Here is an 18,371-nt window from a genome sequence, read left to right as displayed (position 1 = left end):
CCATGTGTTTTACCCATCTACATCTAGAGGTATATAAAAATTTAACTAAAATAAATTAAATTTTTTAAACAAATTAATTAAAGCGGTTATTTTATTTTTATTTTTTTTATTAAAAGTATACAATACAGAATATAGTATATTATATAAAGCATTGAACTCCCAGGAGTTAATAAACTCATTGCGGGAATGATACGCATTACATGAAACATATAGCTGTATGTATTAAATGGACATATGATGGGACATACACAACATTATTATTTCAGATAGTCATTAATAAGATGAAGTTTGAGCATGTTAGTTTGGGTCTTTTTACATTGACTTGCACATTTGATCTCGTTGGGTAGTTGATTATATTTTGTGTGAGCTATGTATTCTAGGGATCTTAGTCCATATTTTGTTGATTTGATTTTTGGTATATGTAGTTTGTTGTGATTTCTTGTGTTGTGTTGGTGTACGTCGTAATTGTAATAGAGTGTAGTGTTGGAATGTGCCGAGTGTTGAATTACTTGTAATATAGTTTTCGTTATTTCAAAAGTGGGAATGGTATTAAAAGGAAGTATTTGGGTGTTTCTGTAGATGTGTTTGACATGTGTGTCCCAAGGTAAAAAGAAAATATTTCGCAGGGCTCTATTTTGGACGACTTGGACTTCTGAAATCATTTTGTTTGTAGCAAATCCCCAGATTCCGGCGAGATATATTAGATGTGAGTGAATCATAGCATGGTAAATCGATTTTAATAGAGAGGGAGGAAGTAACCCGCGAAGTCTATATAAAACACCAGTTGTAGGAGTAATTTTGGATAGAACATGTTTAAATTGGTGATTCCATGTGAGTTGTGAATCAATGAAAAGGCCAAGATATTTTGTAACATCAGCCCTTTCAAGGCGGTTATTATCAAGACTTATATTAAGACTTACATTTTTTTATTTGCAAACAGTATGTAATGTGTTTTTTTTTATGTTTAGGCTAAGTTTGTTTAATCGCAGCCAGTTTGCCGGGCAAGCTACATCCCTTTCCATTTCCTTTTCAAGTTCGTTTAAATCATTATTGTGATAAAGAATCACTGTGTCATCTGCATAGAGTTGTATTGTACCCTTAAGTCCCCATTTAGCAATATCATTTATATGTATTAAAAATAGTAATGGTCCAAGTACGGAGCCCTGAGGCACGCCACATTTTATCGTTTCCATGCTGCTTGTCCCCTTTCCAACAAAGGTCTGACAGTGTCGGTTAGAGAGGTAGCTACACAGTAACTTCAGGGGAGTGCCTACTATGCCTAGGTGTTCTAGCTTCTTTAGTAGTATCCCATGGTCAACCGTATCGAAAGCCTTTTTTAAATCTATAAATAAGCCTGCAGCATGCTTACCCTGGTCTATATGCTTTTGGAGGGCGTATACAAAATCGAAGGCAGCACATTTTGTGTTAGATTGGTTTCTGAATCCATACTGTTGGGATGCGAGTAAATTGTTTGATAGGAGATATTTAGTGAGCCTAAGCTTAATAACCTTTTCAAAAACTTTAGAGACTACAGAGAGGATGGATATAGGACGGTAATTAGAAGGATTTTTTTTGCAATCATCTTTGTAAATCGGAATTATTTTTGCTATCTTTAGTTGATCTGGGAAGATTCCACTATCCGGGGATTGATTAATAAGAAAAACAAGGTGGTCAGCTAATATATCTTTGCAAAAGTTCAGGTACACTGGTGTAATTCCATCTAAACCTGGAGATGCATTAGACTTTAGTTGAGAGATGATACTGAGAACTTCTGTTTTATTTGTTTTGGCCATGTATAAGGACTGGATTGCTTTTTGATCCGTGTTTATAGTGATAGAATCATCTGGATATGATGCAATTGTAGCTGCTAAGTTTTCCCCAACTGATATAAAGAAGTTGTTAAAAGTTGAAGCTATCTGTGTTGGGCATGTTATTTCTTCATTCTTAATGAGAAGACATTCAATTTCATCTTTCTGGGGTGTCGAGCTATTTTTTAGAATTGCATTTATTATTTTCCATGTCTGTCGCGGATTACGCAGGTTTTCTTTAAATATAGTCGTGTAGTATTTGGTTTTAGCATATCTTCTATAGTTGGTAACTTGATTTCTTGTTTTATTTCTCAGTGCTGTGAATATATCACTTTGCTGATTTTTTTCCAGATTTTAAACGCATTGTTGCGCTGTTTGATAAGTGCATTTAATTTTGCTTGAAACCATGGAGTATTACCCCTCCGTTGGTCTCCTATGCGTAACTCAGATTTACGTTGGGATGATTTTATTGCTGTTTTGATGTATTCATTAAAATTATTATATTTTTCATTGGCATTACTGGTGGTTTCGTGTGGAAAGTTGTGGGATTCTACATATGTTTTTAACATGTTTTTATCGGTTTTGGTGTTGTTTGAAAAAGAATGTATTCTATTATTAGTGTGATGTTTCAAGCTGTTTTGGTAATCTAATATCAAAATGTTATGATCACTTAGGTAGGCATCTATATTTGCAGTAGTTGAGGAAATATTTTGTCTGTTTGAGATGATAATATGGTCTATTAGAGAAGTAGAGGTATCTGTTACTCGTGTAGGATAGGATATTTTACATATGAAACAGTTGTATGAGTCTAGCGTGTTGATGTATTTAAGAGATGTATTATTTTTTTGAAGAATGTCAATGTTGAAATCACCAAAGATAAGGGTATCATTTCTACAGTTATTTAAAATAGATTCAAGATACATTAAGAATTCGTTAATGTTTGAGGTAGGCTTTCTGTATATAACATAAATATTTAACGGTTTAAAATTTCTATTACGGATATTAATTTCTAAGAAAGAATTTTCACTACAATGTTTTTCGATATTTGTAGCATTTAGTGAATGGTGCGTGTAGAGAATCACCCCTCCTCCTCTTTCATTGGTGCGAGCCGCAAATGTACTTTGGTAGCCGTCGATGTTGAAGAAGCACTCCTCACCATCTTCCAACCAGGTTTCGGATATTGCAAGTACGTGTACAGTGGGTTTGATGCTCTTTAAAGTTTCTTCAATCTCGTCAATTTTATTTTTGATACTTCTCGCGTTAAGATACATTATTCGAAGGCTATTTTTTATTGGCTTATAGTCTTCAATTTTCTCATATTTGTATTCATTTATACTGGCCTGGGTCCCGGATGCTGTAGTTACAGTTGAGTTAGCCATAGTCAACTCTCTCCATTGTGCGTGACATCATTATGGTACGGTAGGGGCAGTCCCTATCGTTTGATCTGTGTTTTGTTGCCTCAATTTTGCCTTTGGCCATTTTAAAGCAGTTCCAGAATTTTCGAATATTGCTTCAATTATAAAACTACCCTTGAAGACCTGCACTAATTTGATGTCACGAATATTAAAGGTTTCGATACGCTGTATTATATTTGTGTTCTTATATACGCGTGCTTTCGTCAAGTTATGCTTTTTCTATATTAACAGATTTTTTATGCTTACCATGTTATTTTTAATTTGTATTTTTGATAGATCTATAGAAAGCATTATTAGTGCACTAACTTCGGGGGGTTATTCTAAACAATGGAAGAAGTAAAAAAAATAGATAACTTTTTAAAATCACATAGATTTTTCCATAAAAATATATTTTCATCTAAGTTTTTTTTGGTACGAAAAAATACTGCTTTTCAACCTGAATACTACCTTAAAACGTTGGATTCCGAAAAAAATATTTATCTTTAACTAGGTACAGTGGACATACTCTAGCGGCCAAATAAATAGAGCCCCTTTCACATTTTTGAATGTAATTTTATGTTGCTTACATGTTTTATTACTCTTTATAATTATTGAATTGTTTAAATGAATAAATAAATAATTACAAAAAAGTCTTCTGATTTGTAAGTCCTCAGGAAGCACTAAGGATCCTTCTATCTATCTTTATAATATAATAAATTTGATGCGCATAAAAATGTAAACGTGTATATAATTTATATAAATGTACAAAAGTAGATATTACACGTGTATAAATATTATATTGCGCATATTATACAAGATGTCGGGGGTAAAGTGCACAAACTTCGGGAGGTGATTCTAATTGATAGTACAAGTAAAAAAGAAAGAGAACTTTTTTTGGAATTCCAACGTTTTAAGATAGTTTTCGAGTAAAAAAGTTTAATTTTTTGTATAGAAAAAAAAACAATTTCTTCTACGGAAAATACATTTTTGAGGAAAAAATTTGGAAATTCGAATAATTTCCATTTCTTTTTTACTTCTTCTAGCATTTGGAATAACCTCCTGAAGTTTGAGCACTTTACCCCCGGACACCCTATAAAGATAACCATATAAGAAAAACCTTATTGATGTAAAAATATATTTATTGATTTTACAAAAGTTATAAATTACTTTTATAAAAGTGATAATAGTATTTTAGTAAAGTAAAGTAATTTGTATACCTATACAAATAACTTTCGTAAATGTTTTTTGTAAAATTAAAAAAAAAAATAATTAATTTAATCCGTAATAAAACCCATATTTTGAGAACCATCTTCATTTCGACTTCGTTGTAATTTGCTCGGTGCTAACTAAAAATGGTTCTGTTTTTATAAAATTGCAATAGATGTCGGTAATTTAATTTCGTTATTTAAAATATTAAATAATCCCCAAAATTATTCCTAATACGAATTCAGACACCTCTGTCGGATTCTTTTAACACTAAATATTGTTTATTTTGTGGGTGTTGCCCAAATCTAAATTCTTTACGCGGAAAGCTGGCCCTTAACGGCTAGGGCACATCTCTGTGTTCGCACGAACTTGCGCCCGCGGTCGGAAGAAACATTGTTTGCGCCCTTTATGACCCTAATAGGGATGTGCCACTGTCACTATAGCGCCATCTAAAGGGGCTGTGAGGGGAGGACACCGCAGAGCTTTTAGCGAGTACACCATTATTGCACTTGTGGGAACAAATAATAAAAAATATACCCGGACATAAAATTATCTAGGGGAAGTTTGCTTAAATACTCAAAAAAAAATATATAAATATCTCATTTAAAAAAAATAAAATGCTCTAGTTTTTACTGAATTAGAAACATTCATTATACGACTAGACCGTTTAGTGGTAGATAGGTTAAAAATATCGGGTTTTCCCTCAAGCATCGGGTTCAATCCTCCGTCAGCTAAGTCCTAAAATCATTTTTAATAATAATAATATTAATATTTGGCTAATTTAAATAGCGCCGTTTTCGTGAAAAATTACCTCTAGGGCGCTGTACAAATAAGTTTATTAAATAATTAATACTAGAACTACTGACTTACATCTAAGACTTATATCTAGTGACTTACGACTAAGGCCTAGAACTACTTACTATCTTATGGAGGAACATACAACTAACATTAAAATTAACCATTTAATTTTACTAGCGCCAGAAGAAGAAGGAAGTTCTATAATATTAGGGTGTTTTTATAATTATTTTAGAACACGTGTACAAAATGCGCCCAATAGGTTAGCTGGATATATATCTTATCAGTTTTTTTTAAACTATTCCGTTCATTTTATTTAGCAAGAGAGTGTATAATATCCTCCATTAATAAACCTGTTTTTAAATGTATAGGTACAGCTGATAAACAATCTTTAACGTATAGAAAATGGTTATTAATTAGCTGTGTTAAATTTAAAACACGTTTATTAGTATATCCATAGAAGTATTGTGGATAATATTTTACAAGGGTAAGTTGGTTAATTTCAACGATAAAAACTTTGAATTAATAATATTATAAGTATAAAAATCTTTGCACTAGTAACATTTTCCACTTGTAATATTGTAAATAGAGAGAGTTACATAAAATATTGAATTTTTAAATGGGAAACGTAATATTTGAATGTTTGTCTTTCTTTTCTAATAAAAAATAATGTAGAATAGTGAATTGAATTACTAAATTGACGTTTTTCATGATTATTCATACCTCATACCCCCACTGACTTATATACATATTTATGAAATTCTCATTAGTATTAGAAAATGTAAAAAAAACACTTGTGTTTTATTGTGATAAAGCAAGAGTCCCAACTGCACGGAGCCAGTGGTAATGTGGCATTTCTAATTTAGGGAATGTTGTGAAACTGTTGATATTTTTCAGGTAAAGGAGGTGAGAAAAGGTAGATGTGGTAGTAGGTATTTAGCTATTCCGAACTGGTCACAAAACACGACTAAAGCTAATATAAGCAACACTTCGAATCCGAATAATGGTCTCTCACCGCGGTGATACTGAGAGTATCTTCCACCAGTTACTCTTCTCGACAATAAAATTAAGAAAACCCATTGAATTGAGTTGATTGAATTCAGGCAAGTTTAATAGACAAAGTTTAAAGCTCCGTAATGATCGATAAACCCCTTTATATTAGAACAATGGCAATCGATCATTAGTTAGAGCAAGATTCGATTATTAATATGGAGATTCCCGAACAGAATAGCAGAGAGCGACTCTATGGAAGTAGTGTGTTGTTCCACCTGATTTAGGAGATGTCGTGGCGCTACCGAAAATTGCATTTCCCTTATTGAATTCATTATGGAGACTTCTAAATTGCTGGGGAGGATATGGAACCCTATCATAAGCTCAGGGGCAGACCGAGGATATTAATTTTATTTTCAGATACACTTATTTGTTTATTTTGATCACTGGTTTTGTTCACTGATCGAAATCTATTAACGTAGAAAAAATTACGTATCTCTATAAACATGATTGAGAATTAAATCAGATTATATCCTCGGAATATTGAATACTATCTATCGGTATAAAAAAGATTTCTATCCTGAGATTGAAGAAATTTTGCACACTTGACCTCCTAAACAAGAGAAAGGTCACTGTCTACATTTGATCCTCCGTGTAATTTGTGAACTCCGTGTAAAGCCAAAACCTCACAAGGACCTCTAGATCACAAGGCCGGGAGACTGAACAAATCAGTCTCCTAACTCGTATGAGAAACTCAAATAATATATATTTATTTATGTAAAGGAATAAGTACTAATATGTACCTACCTAGAAATGCCTACGATTCTTTTGTGTTTGAATTATGAATTTTTATTTTATTTTATACGCTTTTCAAATGTCGTTGATGTGTTGTCTTGGTTACAGCATTATTGAAGTGAAACTTCTTTACGCGCGTTATGCAATTTCGAGGACCGGAGTAAAACCAACTCATGACCGTCATCAAAAACCGTGATCATTTCGCTATAGGAGCCTAGCCAATATTATATACCTACTTTCGGTCGCTCTCCAAACTCAGCTTCGCGGTCTAGAGGCAAAGCGCCCGATTGTCGTCGCGAAGAACCGAGGTTCGATCCCCGCTTTAACTATTTTTTTTTCTTTTTGTGATTTTTTTAATAATATTTTTTTTTAAAGTGATAAAATGCTCTCGTGCTGCGACTTTTAGATATTTTGACTATATGATATTTTGGTCGAATACGTAATAACCGCGGTCTAGAGGCAGAGCGTTCGACACTCGTTATGCAGGACCCGGGTTCGAATCCCATATTTTTATAACTTTTAATTGTTTTTATCAACGATTTGTAATAATGTAGTAAAAAATTAGATAAATTTGTTAATTTAAATTTAATTTACTTTACGGTACCTATATGATATTTTGGTCGAAATATAGCTTACAAATCGTGCCGGTAGAGTCGCTCGGTATTTTGATTAATTATTTTTTATTTTGAATCATTAAAATTACTAATCAAGGCGGATAACGCCGCGTCGCGCGAAATATCTCTCCTCGCGGTCTAGAGGCAAAGCGTTCGACACTCGTCATGCAGGACCCGGGTTCGAATCCCATATTTTTATAACTTTTAATTTTTTTTTATCAACAATTTGTGTTTTTACTTATAAATATGTCAATAGACAGAAAAAAAGAGAGAATGAAATGAAAAGAGAGAGAGAAGAATACTAAAAGTTTCACTTCCGTCGTGCGTAGGCTTGCCACACACTGTATTTCGTGTACTCGCTATGTGGCTGACATTTGAGTGATTGAAATATTTAATTTGTTTAATATAAAAAGATCGACAAATAAACTTTAAATGTCGTTTCTTTGTAATTCAGGTAATGTTTGTAACGTTACGTTAATTTAATTAGTATTTTACTAAATGTGAAATTAAAAATAAATCTTTGAATTTCAGAGCAACACATGGTTTAATTTGTCTTATGGGTTTTCCAATAAGAGGTGTTATTTGATATTTTTCCCGTAAAAGATCAATGGTTTCGTTGCTTGTGTGGCACAAACGTTGTCCAGATCAATACCATCTAATTCCGACCATAAAAAATCATTAATCATCTCTCGATAGCGCAATCCATTCACCGTAACTGTTGCTCCAACCTCATTTTCTAAAAAGTAAGGTCCAATGACTCCGCCGGGCCATAAACCGCACCAAACAGTCGCACGTTGAAGAAAGAAAGGCTTTTCAACAATAACTCTTGGGTTTTCCGAGCCCCAGATGCGACAATTTTGCTTGTTGACGAAGCCACCGAGCCGGAAATGGGCCTCATCAATCAAGATGATTTGCATTTGATTCACTCAAGTGAATTTTAATAATTTAAACGAAAAAAATTATTTATTCGCATCCTAAAATGTTTAAGTTCTGAATCCTCGTCTGCACGATTGGCGTACAGTGGTAAATGGCGCGAGGTATAAGGCAAGGGGGCGGGCAGAGCATCTGCTCGGCGTAGCTGGATGTTGCGCCCCCCATGAGGGGAGGGGCGGCCAGCGGGTGGGTGCTAGAGGTTCCGGTGGTACGTCACGCTCGCTTGGGGTGAACACAACACTGGCTGGTGGGACAAACACTAAGTTAGCCACGTGTTGATACTGCCAAACGCATTCAAATATTGGGGATAGAAGAAGTCTTACATTTTTTTGTCTCAGTTATTGTTCAAGATTTTAGTATATAAACGAAAATAATTCGATAAAAAAACGTGATTGCAGGCCCTTAACGAATGCATTAATAGATTTTCTGTAACAATATGATTACGCTGTCGTAACACGTTCATAAAAAAATTAAATTTTAGCTTTTATATTAATGTACTTATGAATTTACTAAAACTTTTTAATGTAACGTCCTGCGATCCCGTTTTTAACCGGTTTACCAATAATTTGAAGAGATTCTTAATAAATTGGCAATACTCATTTTTATCCGTGTGCCAGCTGAAAATAGTAGTGATAACCTGAAAATGTTATATAAAAAATTGAGAAAAAATCATAAAAATTATGAAGATAAACTCACCTAGATAGACCGAAGACATCTTTTTGGAGACGTTCTCGTCGATGTAGGTGACCCCTAGAGTAAAGATGGGCGAAGCTCCCGCCCCGTGCAGCAGCTGGGCGAGCAGGAACACCAGGAGCACGGGTACCGACCCGCCCAGGATCCTGCCGGCGTCCTGCTCGGTATCCTCCAGGGAGCACTCTGACTGTGGGACGTGAACTCAGTTAGACTTCAGATACTGAACAGCAGTCTCCCGCTCGCTCCATTGCTAGATCAATAGATGGAGTATGTCACCAAGACGGAAATTTGGAAAAGGAGCTGAAAATTTCTATATTTTTTTCTAAATAAGAATGAAAAAGCATACATTCAGTAGGAAACTCTGTTTATCAACGAAAACAATAGATAAACTGCGGACATTCATCATTACACGTAAGTTATTGACTATTCTCTATATTCTAGAGCCAGTTAGGAAAGGCTCGCGTGCGTTGTGCGGCCCGTCTGCACCAAGATAGTTCCAAAGGCAATTAGGGTTTTATTTTACCATTACACATGTTCTTAAAAACAATTACTAATAATTATGAATTCTGTAAGATGCAATATGATTAAACCACTCAAACCACCCGTGTAGTTCATTAGCTTAGTGAAAATGAACCCCATTCACGTTGACAGAAGATATGTAAAATACAAATGATATAAAATGCTTTCGCTTTGAAAACAAACCCTGAGAGAAACGTTAACAAATTGTGTGGTTAGTTCCAAGTGTTGGGTAACAATATCAATCGAATCGGTAGAACGAAGAGTGAAACGACAACAACTGTTGCTTACATTAGAGAATATGAGAGGAGAACAATTATTGGGGCAATAAATTTGAAACTACCCTCTTACATTCAAGGGGAAATCATCACTTTTAATGAACGATAAATCTAGTAACTTTAGCGCCCTGACTATGAAGGACGACACAATCTGCATAAGAGCTTTAGCTGTATTAAAGTTTGGGAGGGGGAGGGTAAAACGGGCTTTCAGAAAAATCGTTTCGATTTAAATTCCACTCAAAGAATCAATATATGAGGCAAGCAAGGAGAGTCTTCGTCACACATTGCAAATTGAAGTATTACGTTCCGTTCAAGTACTTTCGTGGATGACATGCTTTTTTGAGGATAGTGTATTGGTTATGTGATTCATTTCAACAAGAATTTATTACGAATCGTTTTGAAACGAAAATTCTAGGAGGAAATAGTTCTTAGATCTGTTATAGTAAATATATCAGTTTCACTTCTTCAAATATGTCTAAATAGCAATAATTATTCGGAATTTGCTAACCTACTAATTGAATTTAACCATTCATTTCATATAAATACAGGTTTAAAAATTTTACACACTAAAGTTAGTGGTTTTCACTTAGATCTTTTAGAAATATTAGAAATTAGGAAAAATGTCAATCGAAATTTAAATATTATTAATAATCAAATTAATTTTGTGAAAAACCCTATCCTAAATATATTTCCATTGTAATTTTTGTCTTTGATTTTCTAAGCTCCTCCCCTTTCCACCTCTCTTCCCCCTCCCCTTACTTTCATTTCTACCCACGCCTTTTTCTATACTTGATAATTAGTATAATTTATGTCCTGATGAAGAGAACATCGTTCTCGAAACATGTCGATTTAAAAAAAAAAAATATTATCGTGGTAAAAACAAAGTGTTTTAATTTATTTCATTAATAAAAGTTTCATGCTAGCTTATCTTACAAGTTATCTTAATATACAAAAATTCAGTCTCCCGTATTTTAGCGAACGCAAAACTAGAAAGTGGTCAACCGATATCGCTGAAAATTACAATTTTTTTTCTTATTAATGCCAAGAGTGGTTTGAGGTCGGAGGCACCCGATGAATGCTTAACGCAATATTGCTGCAATGTAATTTTTTGACAGTAACATTGTGGTATACAGTCATTGGTAAATAGTAGTGAATGGTGGAAGAAGTTAAAAACGCCCGTAAATAAATAATTCTTTTAAATTGCATTTTGATACCACGTAAATTTTATTTTGGGGGAGGAAGGGTTCTACCGACAGCAATGGATATTTAAAAGAAATAAGAATATGTGTAATTTAATCTCAATAACCAATCATTCAATTGAAAGGTGATTATAATGTAATATATTGTTTCCAACCCCAATATGCTATTAAGTTTTCTCATTTTCCAGTTTTAATAAACCCTCAACTTTATAAAGTCCGACAGAAAACGTTTTTCAATTAAGGAGGGAACGAGTCCTGTCATCCTGATTTAGCGAGCGATTCGGCGTGGAAATCGAATGCACATTGAATGCATTTAGAGCCCGGCCGACTGCAATCTGCAATTAATTAGGCTGAAAACAATCCGCCAGCCAGACTGAGTTAGAATCATTACTGCGCGCGGTGCTTGGACAAGTGACCGCTTTAATTAGAACTGGATTATTTTATAATAATTGAAATAACATTTACAATCGCATTCTGATCGCACATACCCATTACCATTTCTAGAATAGAGGAAACTCTCAGAATCAAGGATATTCCTTCTCCCATATAACCATTCAAAATCATCCAACTTGGTTGAATGAACTCAAATTTGATTTGAATGTAAGTATCATTATCAAAATTGTAACTGAAGAATTCAGACAAGCGATAAAGTACCTACCTATAATTAAAAAATATACTTTTTCAAATATTGGAACTGATGTGTAAAGAATCACGAATTCCGATTACACCATGATTTTTCACAGGCGTTAGTAATAAAAAAATAATTCTTCAATTCCAGCGCCTACATGAAGTCAAATTAGGCCAAGTAAAGTTCTACCGCGTATATTATCATTTATATTTAGTAAGGTAAAAATTGTGTTAAAAAAGTAATAATTTATTTAAATGAAAATAAAACAAACTTTGTTTACACCACCATAGTAAAAATTATCAACATGTTATTTATTATACATCGTTATATTATGCAAACCATAGGTTTCTTCATCAGGATAAAAAGTGTCTATACTTAAAATTAATCCAACCTGAATTTTTCTAACTAACTAACCATCACGCCGTTTCCCCGCAGGGGCAGGTAGAGTAGACGGACCGCTAAACAATTCGGTCTTGGCACAGACTTCTTGCTTCATTCACATTCATACATCGTCTCTGACATATTATTCTGACTCTTGACATGATACGACTTCAGTATTTGATTCACTTGATCGTGCCATGTCTTGCTCGGGCGTCCCCGACTTCTGCTACCATTCGTATTCGCATTATATATTTTCCTTACACTCCATTCTTCGCTCATTCGGTCTACATGCCCAAACTATCTAAGCGTCCCTTTCTTAATCTTACTCATTACGCTTGGAATTGATGTGCCAAGAATCGAGAATTCCGATTACCCCGTTATCTTTCATAGGTGTGAGCTAGTAATAAAGAAATTGCTTTGCACTCTTTGCGGATCTCCACATTTCTCACACGATCATACATAGTTTTACCCACAGATACGCCTCAGGGATCTCATTTCAACAGCATCCAGTCTACTTTCATCCTTTCTCTGCCAGTTCTTAATTTTTCTTGCGTGTTTTTAGTTAGGAGAAAGACTTGACGGAATTGTATAAAATAAAGTTGTTTTCACGGGAAAAATTAAGTCGCATACTTTTCCAACAGACTAAAAAAAAAATTATTTTTTGTTTTATTGAAGAAATATTTATTTAATGGTAGAAATAAAAAATATAAAATAACTTAAAAGGTGTAAGTATAAATACAAAAAAATATTAAATAATATGTAAAGGTAGGTATAAAAGACGATTAAAATTAAAATTTAACCACTTTATACCATAATTTTTTTTAAATTTTTAATGTTCTCCCATAATAAGCAATTGCTTGTGTGTATTGGATGAGGTATTATTTGGTTAGTTTTTTATTATTCTTATATTTTTTTTTTTAGTTAAGGTTTTCAGTAATTTTTTTAATTGTGTTTTGAATTCTTTGAATTTATCATTAAGTGACCTTATATTTTCTGGCAATCTATTGAAGAAATTTGTTCCTAAGTATTTGTAGTTTTGTTGCCCTAAAGTTTTTTTACAAATCGGAATTGGTAACATATATTTTTGCTTGAGATTTGCTGTGTTTTTGAATGGTACGGTTTTGTTTAGGATATCCTCTTTGTAAACTTGTAAGGTTGAGTGATACAGGAATAGAGTATTTAATTTTCTGACTTTAAATTCTTTGAATATGACTTCAAACATTATTCGTTTGGTTCTTACCCTGTGTCCTGTAATGTTCGTAACGCGGTGGCACTTTCCGTGGATGTCGCCGGGAGCGCTGTACATCGGCGCAGCGAAGTGCGGCAGCGCGAACAGCAGGGAGCCCAGCCCCATGATGACCACGCCGAACCCGAGCCAGCGCGGCTTGCTGGCCCCGCGCCGCCCGCCCAGGTACGTGACGGGCACGAGGCACAGGAAGGACGCCATATCGTACCCGCCCGCCACGAGCCCCGTCTGCGAGGAGCGCAGACCGAAGCGTCGCTCGATTGTCGTGATCACTACGTTTACGAAGCCGTTCACCACCATGCCTGCAGAAAAATAATAAAATTAGAATTTTACATTTTTCAATATTTTTAAAGTACAAAAAAATTGAAGACCTTTATAAAAAAGATTCAATGTTACAAATTTTCAAAGAAAATGTAATAAAAAATGAAACTTAACTCATCATTAAGGCATAAGCATAAAATCCAAATTCCTCTATTTTCAACACAACAAATGCACAATAATTATTTTTACAAAGGCATAAAATATTTCAATAGTCTTCCCGAAGAAATAAAAAAAATAACAGATTTGGTATCATTTAAAAAAAAGATTAAATAATTATATTTAAAAAAATTAATAACCATAATATCACCAATCATTTCATTTCATGCTATATCATAAATTTTAACGTTACAACATCCTAGTATTTAAGATTATATTTACTGTACACTATTTTATAGTATCATCGTACACTAAAATGTAGTTAAATTATGAAAAAACTCCTACACCAAGCTCAAGAGCTAGCTCTCTTAATTGGCGTAGAATCCTTGTAAATGTATTTCACTATTTTGTTTTTGCCATATATTATGTTTATTACTGTAACAATGTTATAATTTATATGTTTTTAAATGCACGGAGCCAGTGGAACTATGGCGTTCCCTATGGGTATGTTGGGAGGAGGGGAAAGATATGGGAAAGAGGGTGGTTGGAAATTACGAGTCACTAAACTCTGCTGAAACCATTTCAAGCATTTTTTCTTGAAACCAGGGCGATTCGGTGAGTTTCTGCTATAGCACTTCATGTATAGTAACTTACTCACTATCAAGCCTAATATGTTGATAGTTAGAAAAATCGTGCCGAATTACGTGAGAGATTACCACTTGAGCGATTTTTGTCATATTATGCCAAGTTTGCAAAAAATTTTAAGCAATCGCTTGCCATAATGTGCCAAATTTATAGGATCTAAAAACATGGGATAGACGGTGAAATCTAGGTGGATTAATTGGCTTTAAACCTCAGTAAGCAATTTCTATGTTCGTGAACCGTTTATTGGCTAACCAACACCTCCGCCATAGGTCACCCCAAGTGTTTCGCTACGTTTGGTGATAAAGCAGGGGTACCCGGGTTCATCGGGTGAGGTGTGTTCAGGATACGCGTGCCCACCACCTGCGTGGTGTGCCAGATCAGTAAAGGCTGGTTTGGGAAGACCCTTTGACCTCTCCAACCCATCGCCTTACGCCGCAGTGGGAGGGATATATTCATGTCTGTCACTCCTGGACACAATAATCCCTAGATTCTTACTCATGCCTCATACCTTTTACTTTCCCAGAACTTCATATCCTTAAAAAAGATAACGTTATTGGACTTTAATCCCTTGTAATGTATGTAGTAATGAGGTACCAACTTACGACCCAACAAGATATATTTCCCTCGGGCTAGCTATTAACCAATACCATTTTTAATTTTAACAATAATCGCATGAAAGAAAAATCGTAAAATCCTCTCAGAATTTTCCTTTGCGATACAAAAGCTACTACTTCTGTGATATAATTACCTGTCACCAACAGTTTTCCAATATACCGGCTAGAGGAGAAAAATTATAATCTGCTACGAAAAAGATCGTATCGTTAGAATTTTGCTGCACTCGAAAATAAGAATGGAGTTGTAACATAAAATATGTTGGAAATTGCCAATCAATATCTCATCGAAATCTCCAAGGAAAAAGTTATGAGGGTTGATGGACCGGAAAGGAAGAACTTTTTGACAATAATTGTGGTGGCTTTACGAGCCTATCATTAAATTTGACGGCAAGTAAAAGCTTTTATGAAACCATTTTTTATAATTTTTGAAGTTTTTTCGAAAAAATCTCAATGAATAATGAAGGTTCAATTTTGAATGGGTGTTATAAATCAAACGCAAAGATATTAGAAGAACGAGATGTGCTATGAGCAGTTCATACTGTGTGAAATTGTTTTGCCCAGTGTCGCCGGTTTTGTTCACCAATACTACTGCACACCTTCGCTTACGCTAAGGTATCCGCACTAATGCATAGAACAGATTTCTGTGCGTACACGTCCCGATAGTATTCAAAGTACCCCAATTAGGTAGTACTCCGCCTACGGTCCGGCGGCCAACATAGCATACCTCGTTCTTCTAATATCTTTGATCAAACACATTGATAAAAACAATTTGGGAGGCAGGTATGGGTACCGCCGCCCCGGCAATTATCTATCGGATAACCAACAGCTCTGTCATAGGTCACCCCAGGTGGTTCACTACATTTGGTAACTAGGTAGCATGGGTGTCCAGATTCGAGGTGAGGTTTGTCTGGGTCTTGGCGGCGAATGCGTCTGCCCACCTATTGGTTGAGGGAGACCGTTTGATCTCTCCAGCAGGACAGGAGTCCGTCACTCCTGGACACACTGACTCTCAGATTCTTACCTACCCCTAATACTTGTTTTCTTTTTTTATTTTTTTTTATTTGGTATATTTTTTACATATTAAGTTTTCCAGTAATGTAGGCCTCACTGGGTGGCTTGCCCGTGCTGAGGCCTTCATTTTATAATATGAAAATATAATCTACATAATACATTTAAATAGAAAATAATACATTTCAAATTAAAAATACATAATAATATATTTAAAATGAAAAAATTATACATTGAAAATAATCTTGTATGTTTATATTGGTTTTGTGTGTAACGTGTAGGTTTTATTTTTATTTTGTGCTATGACATTTTGGTAATATTGTCTTTTTTGTTCTTTAATCCATTTTGTAATTTTGTGTGTGAATTTATTTTTATTTTCCTCAATTTTAATTTCAAGTTTTACACTGTTGAAAGCTTTTATAGCATTGTATTGGTAGTGTCTTTGTCCAAAGCTTGAATTTACCGTCGGAGTTTTTATGTTTTCTTTGTACGCTTGTCTAACTGGTCTGTTAGTGTTATTTTGTGTATGTTGAAATTTTTTTTTGTAAAAAATGTAGTTTAGTATTGTTTTAACGTATAATTGGCGTATATCTAGTACGTCACAGCTGTTGAATATTTGGTCTGTAATCAGTCAGTCTATTTTTTTTAGTATTACCTTTAAGATCGTTTTCTGTGCGGTTTCTATGTCATTGATAGTCGAGTTTGTTGCTCCTCCCCAAGCAATAATTCCATATTCTATTATTGATTGGCAAAGTGCAAAATATATTGTTTTCAATTGTTTTATTGTATACATGTTTCTTATGTTTAGGAAAATGTGTATTGTTTTGAGAAGTTTATAAAATGAAAAGAACTAATGTAAAAAACTACAAACTTAATGCTTTTAGCCGTTAGACGAAGTAGATTATAATATTATCTTAACTGAACAAATGATGATGGCTGCATGATGGTTCCATGATAACTCAACACAGTAACAATTCAACACACTTTTAAAAAGTGATATAAAGTCATTGAAAAAGATGAAAAATTTTTTTTAACCTAACCTAACCTAACCTACTTAACCCAGTTAATGAAGTTTTTGTTTCATCACTTTCCATGACTTTATATAACTTTTTAAAGATGTGATGAATTATCATTGTGATGATTTATCCGGTCACCCTGCATGATCACGTGGGTTTTAAGTATTGTAGTTAATATTATTATTTATGTTAAAACTCAGCGGTCATTAGTCTAAAGCTACGTCAATAGGTTTGTATTCGTGCAATTTTAAAACAAGTGCAGTTTAAAACTTTATTTTAAAAAACTTGATTTTGAAAGGAAAAAATATAGGCACGAAAAATAAATCATGATTAAAAATAATTTAATTTATGTTAATAAAAAGCTTTAAGGATGGGTTATTTCACAGATTTTGAACAATTCATCGAATTTCAAAGCTGATTTTCAAGATCTGTCATTAGTTTTGTGAAAAAACTGCCCAGTAATGATATAATAACAGAACTTGAATAGAACCTTCACAAAACTTGAAAATAAACTTTGAAATTTGATGGATTGTTCAAATTCTATGAAACAACCCATCCTAAGTTGTCAAAAATGAATGTTCTGGGTAAAATTTTACTTAACTTAACGATCGCTCAGTTTTACATGGAGAAAGCCAGCGTTGAACAACCAACATTACATGTTTGACAAATCTGAAACTTGATTTATTAAAGGAGAGTTTTACCTTTTTGACATTTCATAAACCTGACTGTTTTCATGTTTGAGAGATTACTTCTGAGAAATCGCGAGTAATACATATTGTGTATTTATAATATCATAAAGTGTTTGGAAATATACACTCGGTATTTGGAAACATTTTATTTGTGATAAACTGGTTTGTATCTGCAGATGTTAACAGGAAAATCCAAATGTTTTACAGAATTTCGCGAAATTGTGTGGAAAGGACGAAAACACTCTCATGTAAACAATCCATTCTCTTCAACAATCTTATGACTGTAAAATTCACGGTTGTTCCATCGTTGCAATAATTTGACTACCGACGACAGGTTGGTAAGTTGTATTATGTGTTGGTATTTTGATGGCAGGTGCTTCGATCGCTTTCGCTGGGAGACACAGAAAAACATGTCTAATATTCCACACTTCAAATTTTCTGTTTGATTGGCTTGATAATGCGCCACACATTGCATTTTTTGTAATCTACCGGGAAACATAATATTA

At 34.0% G+C, this 18,371-nt stretch overlaps 1 protein-coding gene across 1 annotated transcript in view; it reads right to left on the bottom strand.

Annotated features, from left to right (window-relative positions):
- Oatp26F (Organic anion transporting polypeptide 26F) overlaps positions 1-18,371 on the bottom strand; it is a 128,571-nt gene that overhangs the window by 44,094 nt on the left and 66,106 nt on the right. Inside the window, exons 4-5 of the mRNA XM_089648914.1 lie at positions 13,471-13,778; positions 9,232-9,415 (exon numbers count right to left, since the gene is read on the bottom strand). Of these exons, the coding sequence (XP_089505040.1) occupies positions 9,232-9,415; positions 13,471-13,778 (492 nt within the window). The remainder of the gene's footprint in view (positions 1-9,231; positions 9,416-13,470; positions 13,779-18,371) is intronic.

Source organism: Hesperophylax consimilis, chromosome 3, assembly GCF_061612785.1.
Source record: "Hesperophylax consimilis isolate HC1 chromosome 3, BYU_Hcon_1.0, whole genome shotgun sequence".
Lineage (NCBI taxonomy): Eukaryota > Metazoa > Arthropoda > Insecta > Trichoptera > Limnephilidae > Hesperophylax > Hesperophylax consimilis.
Note: the sequence above shows the minus strand (reverse complement) of the source record. Positions and strands in the feature narration are given on the sequence as shown.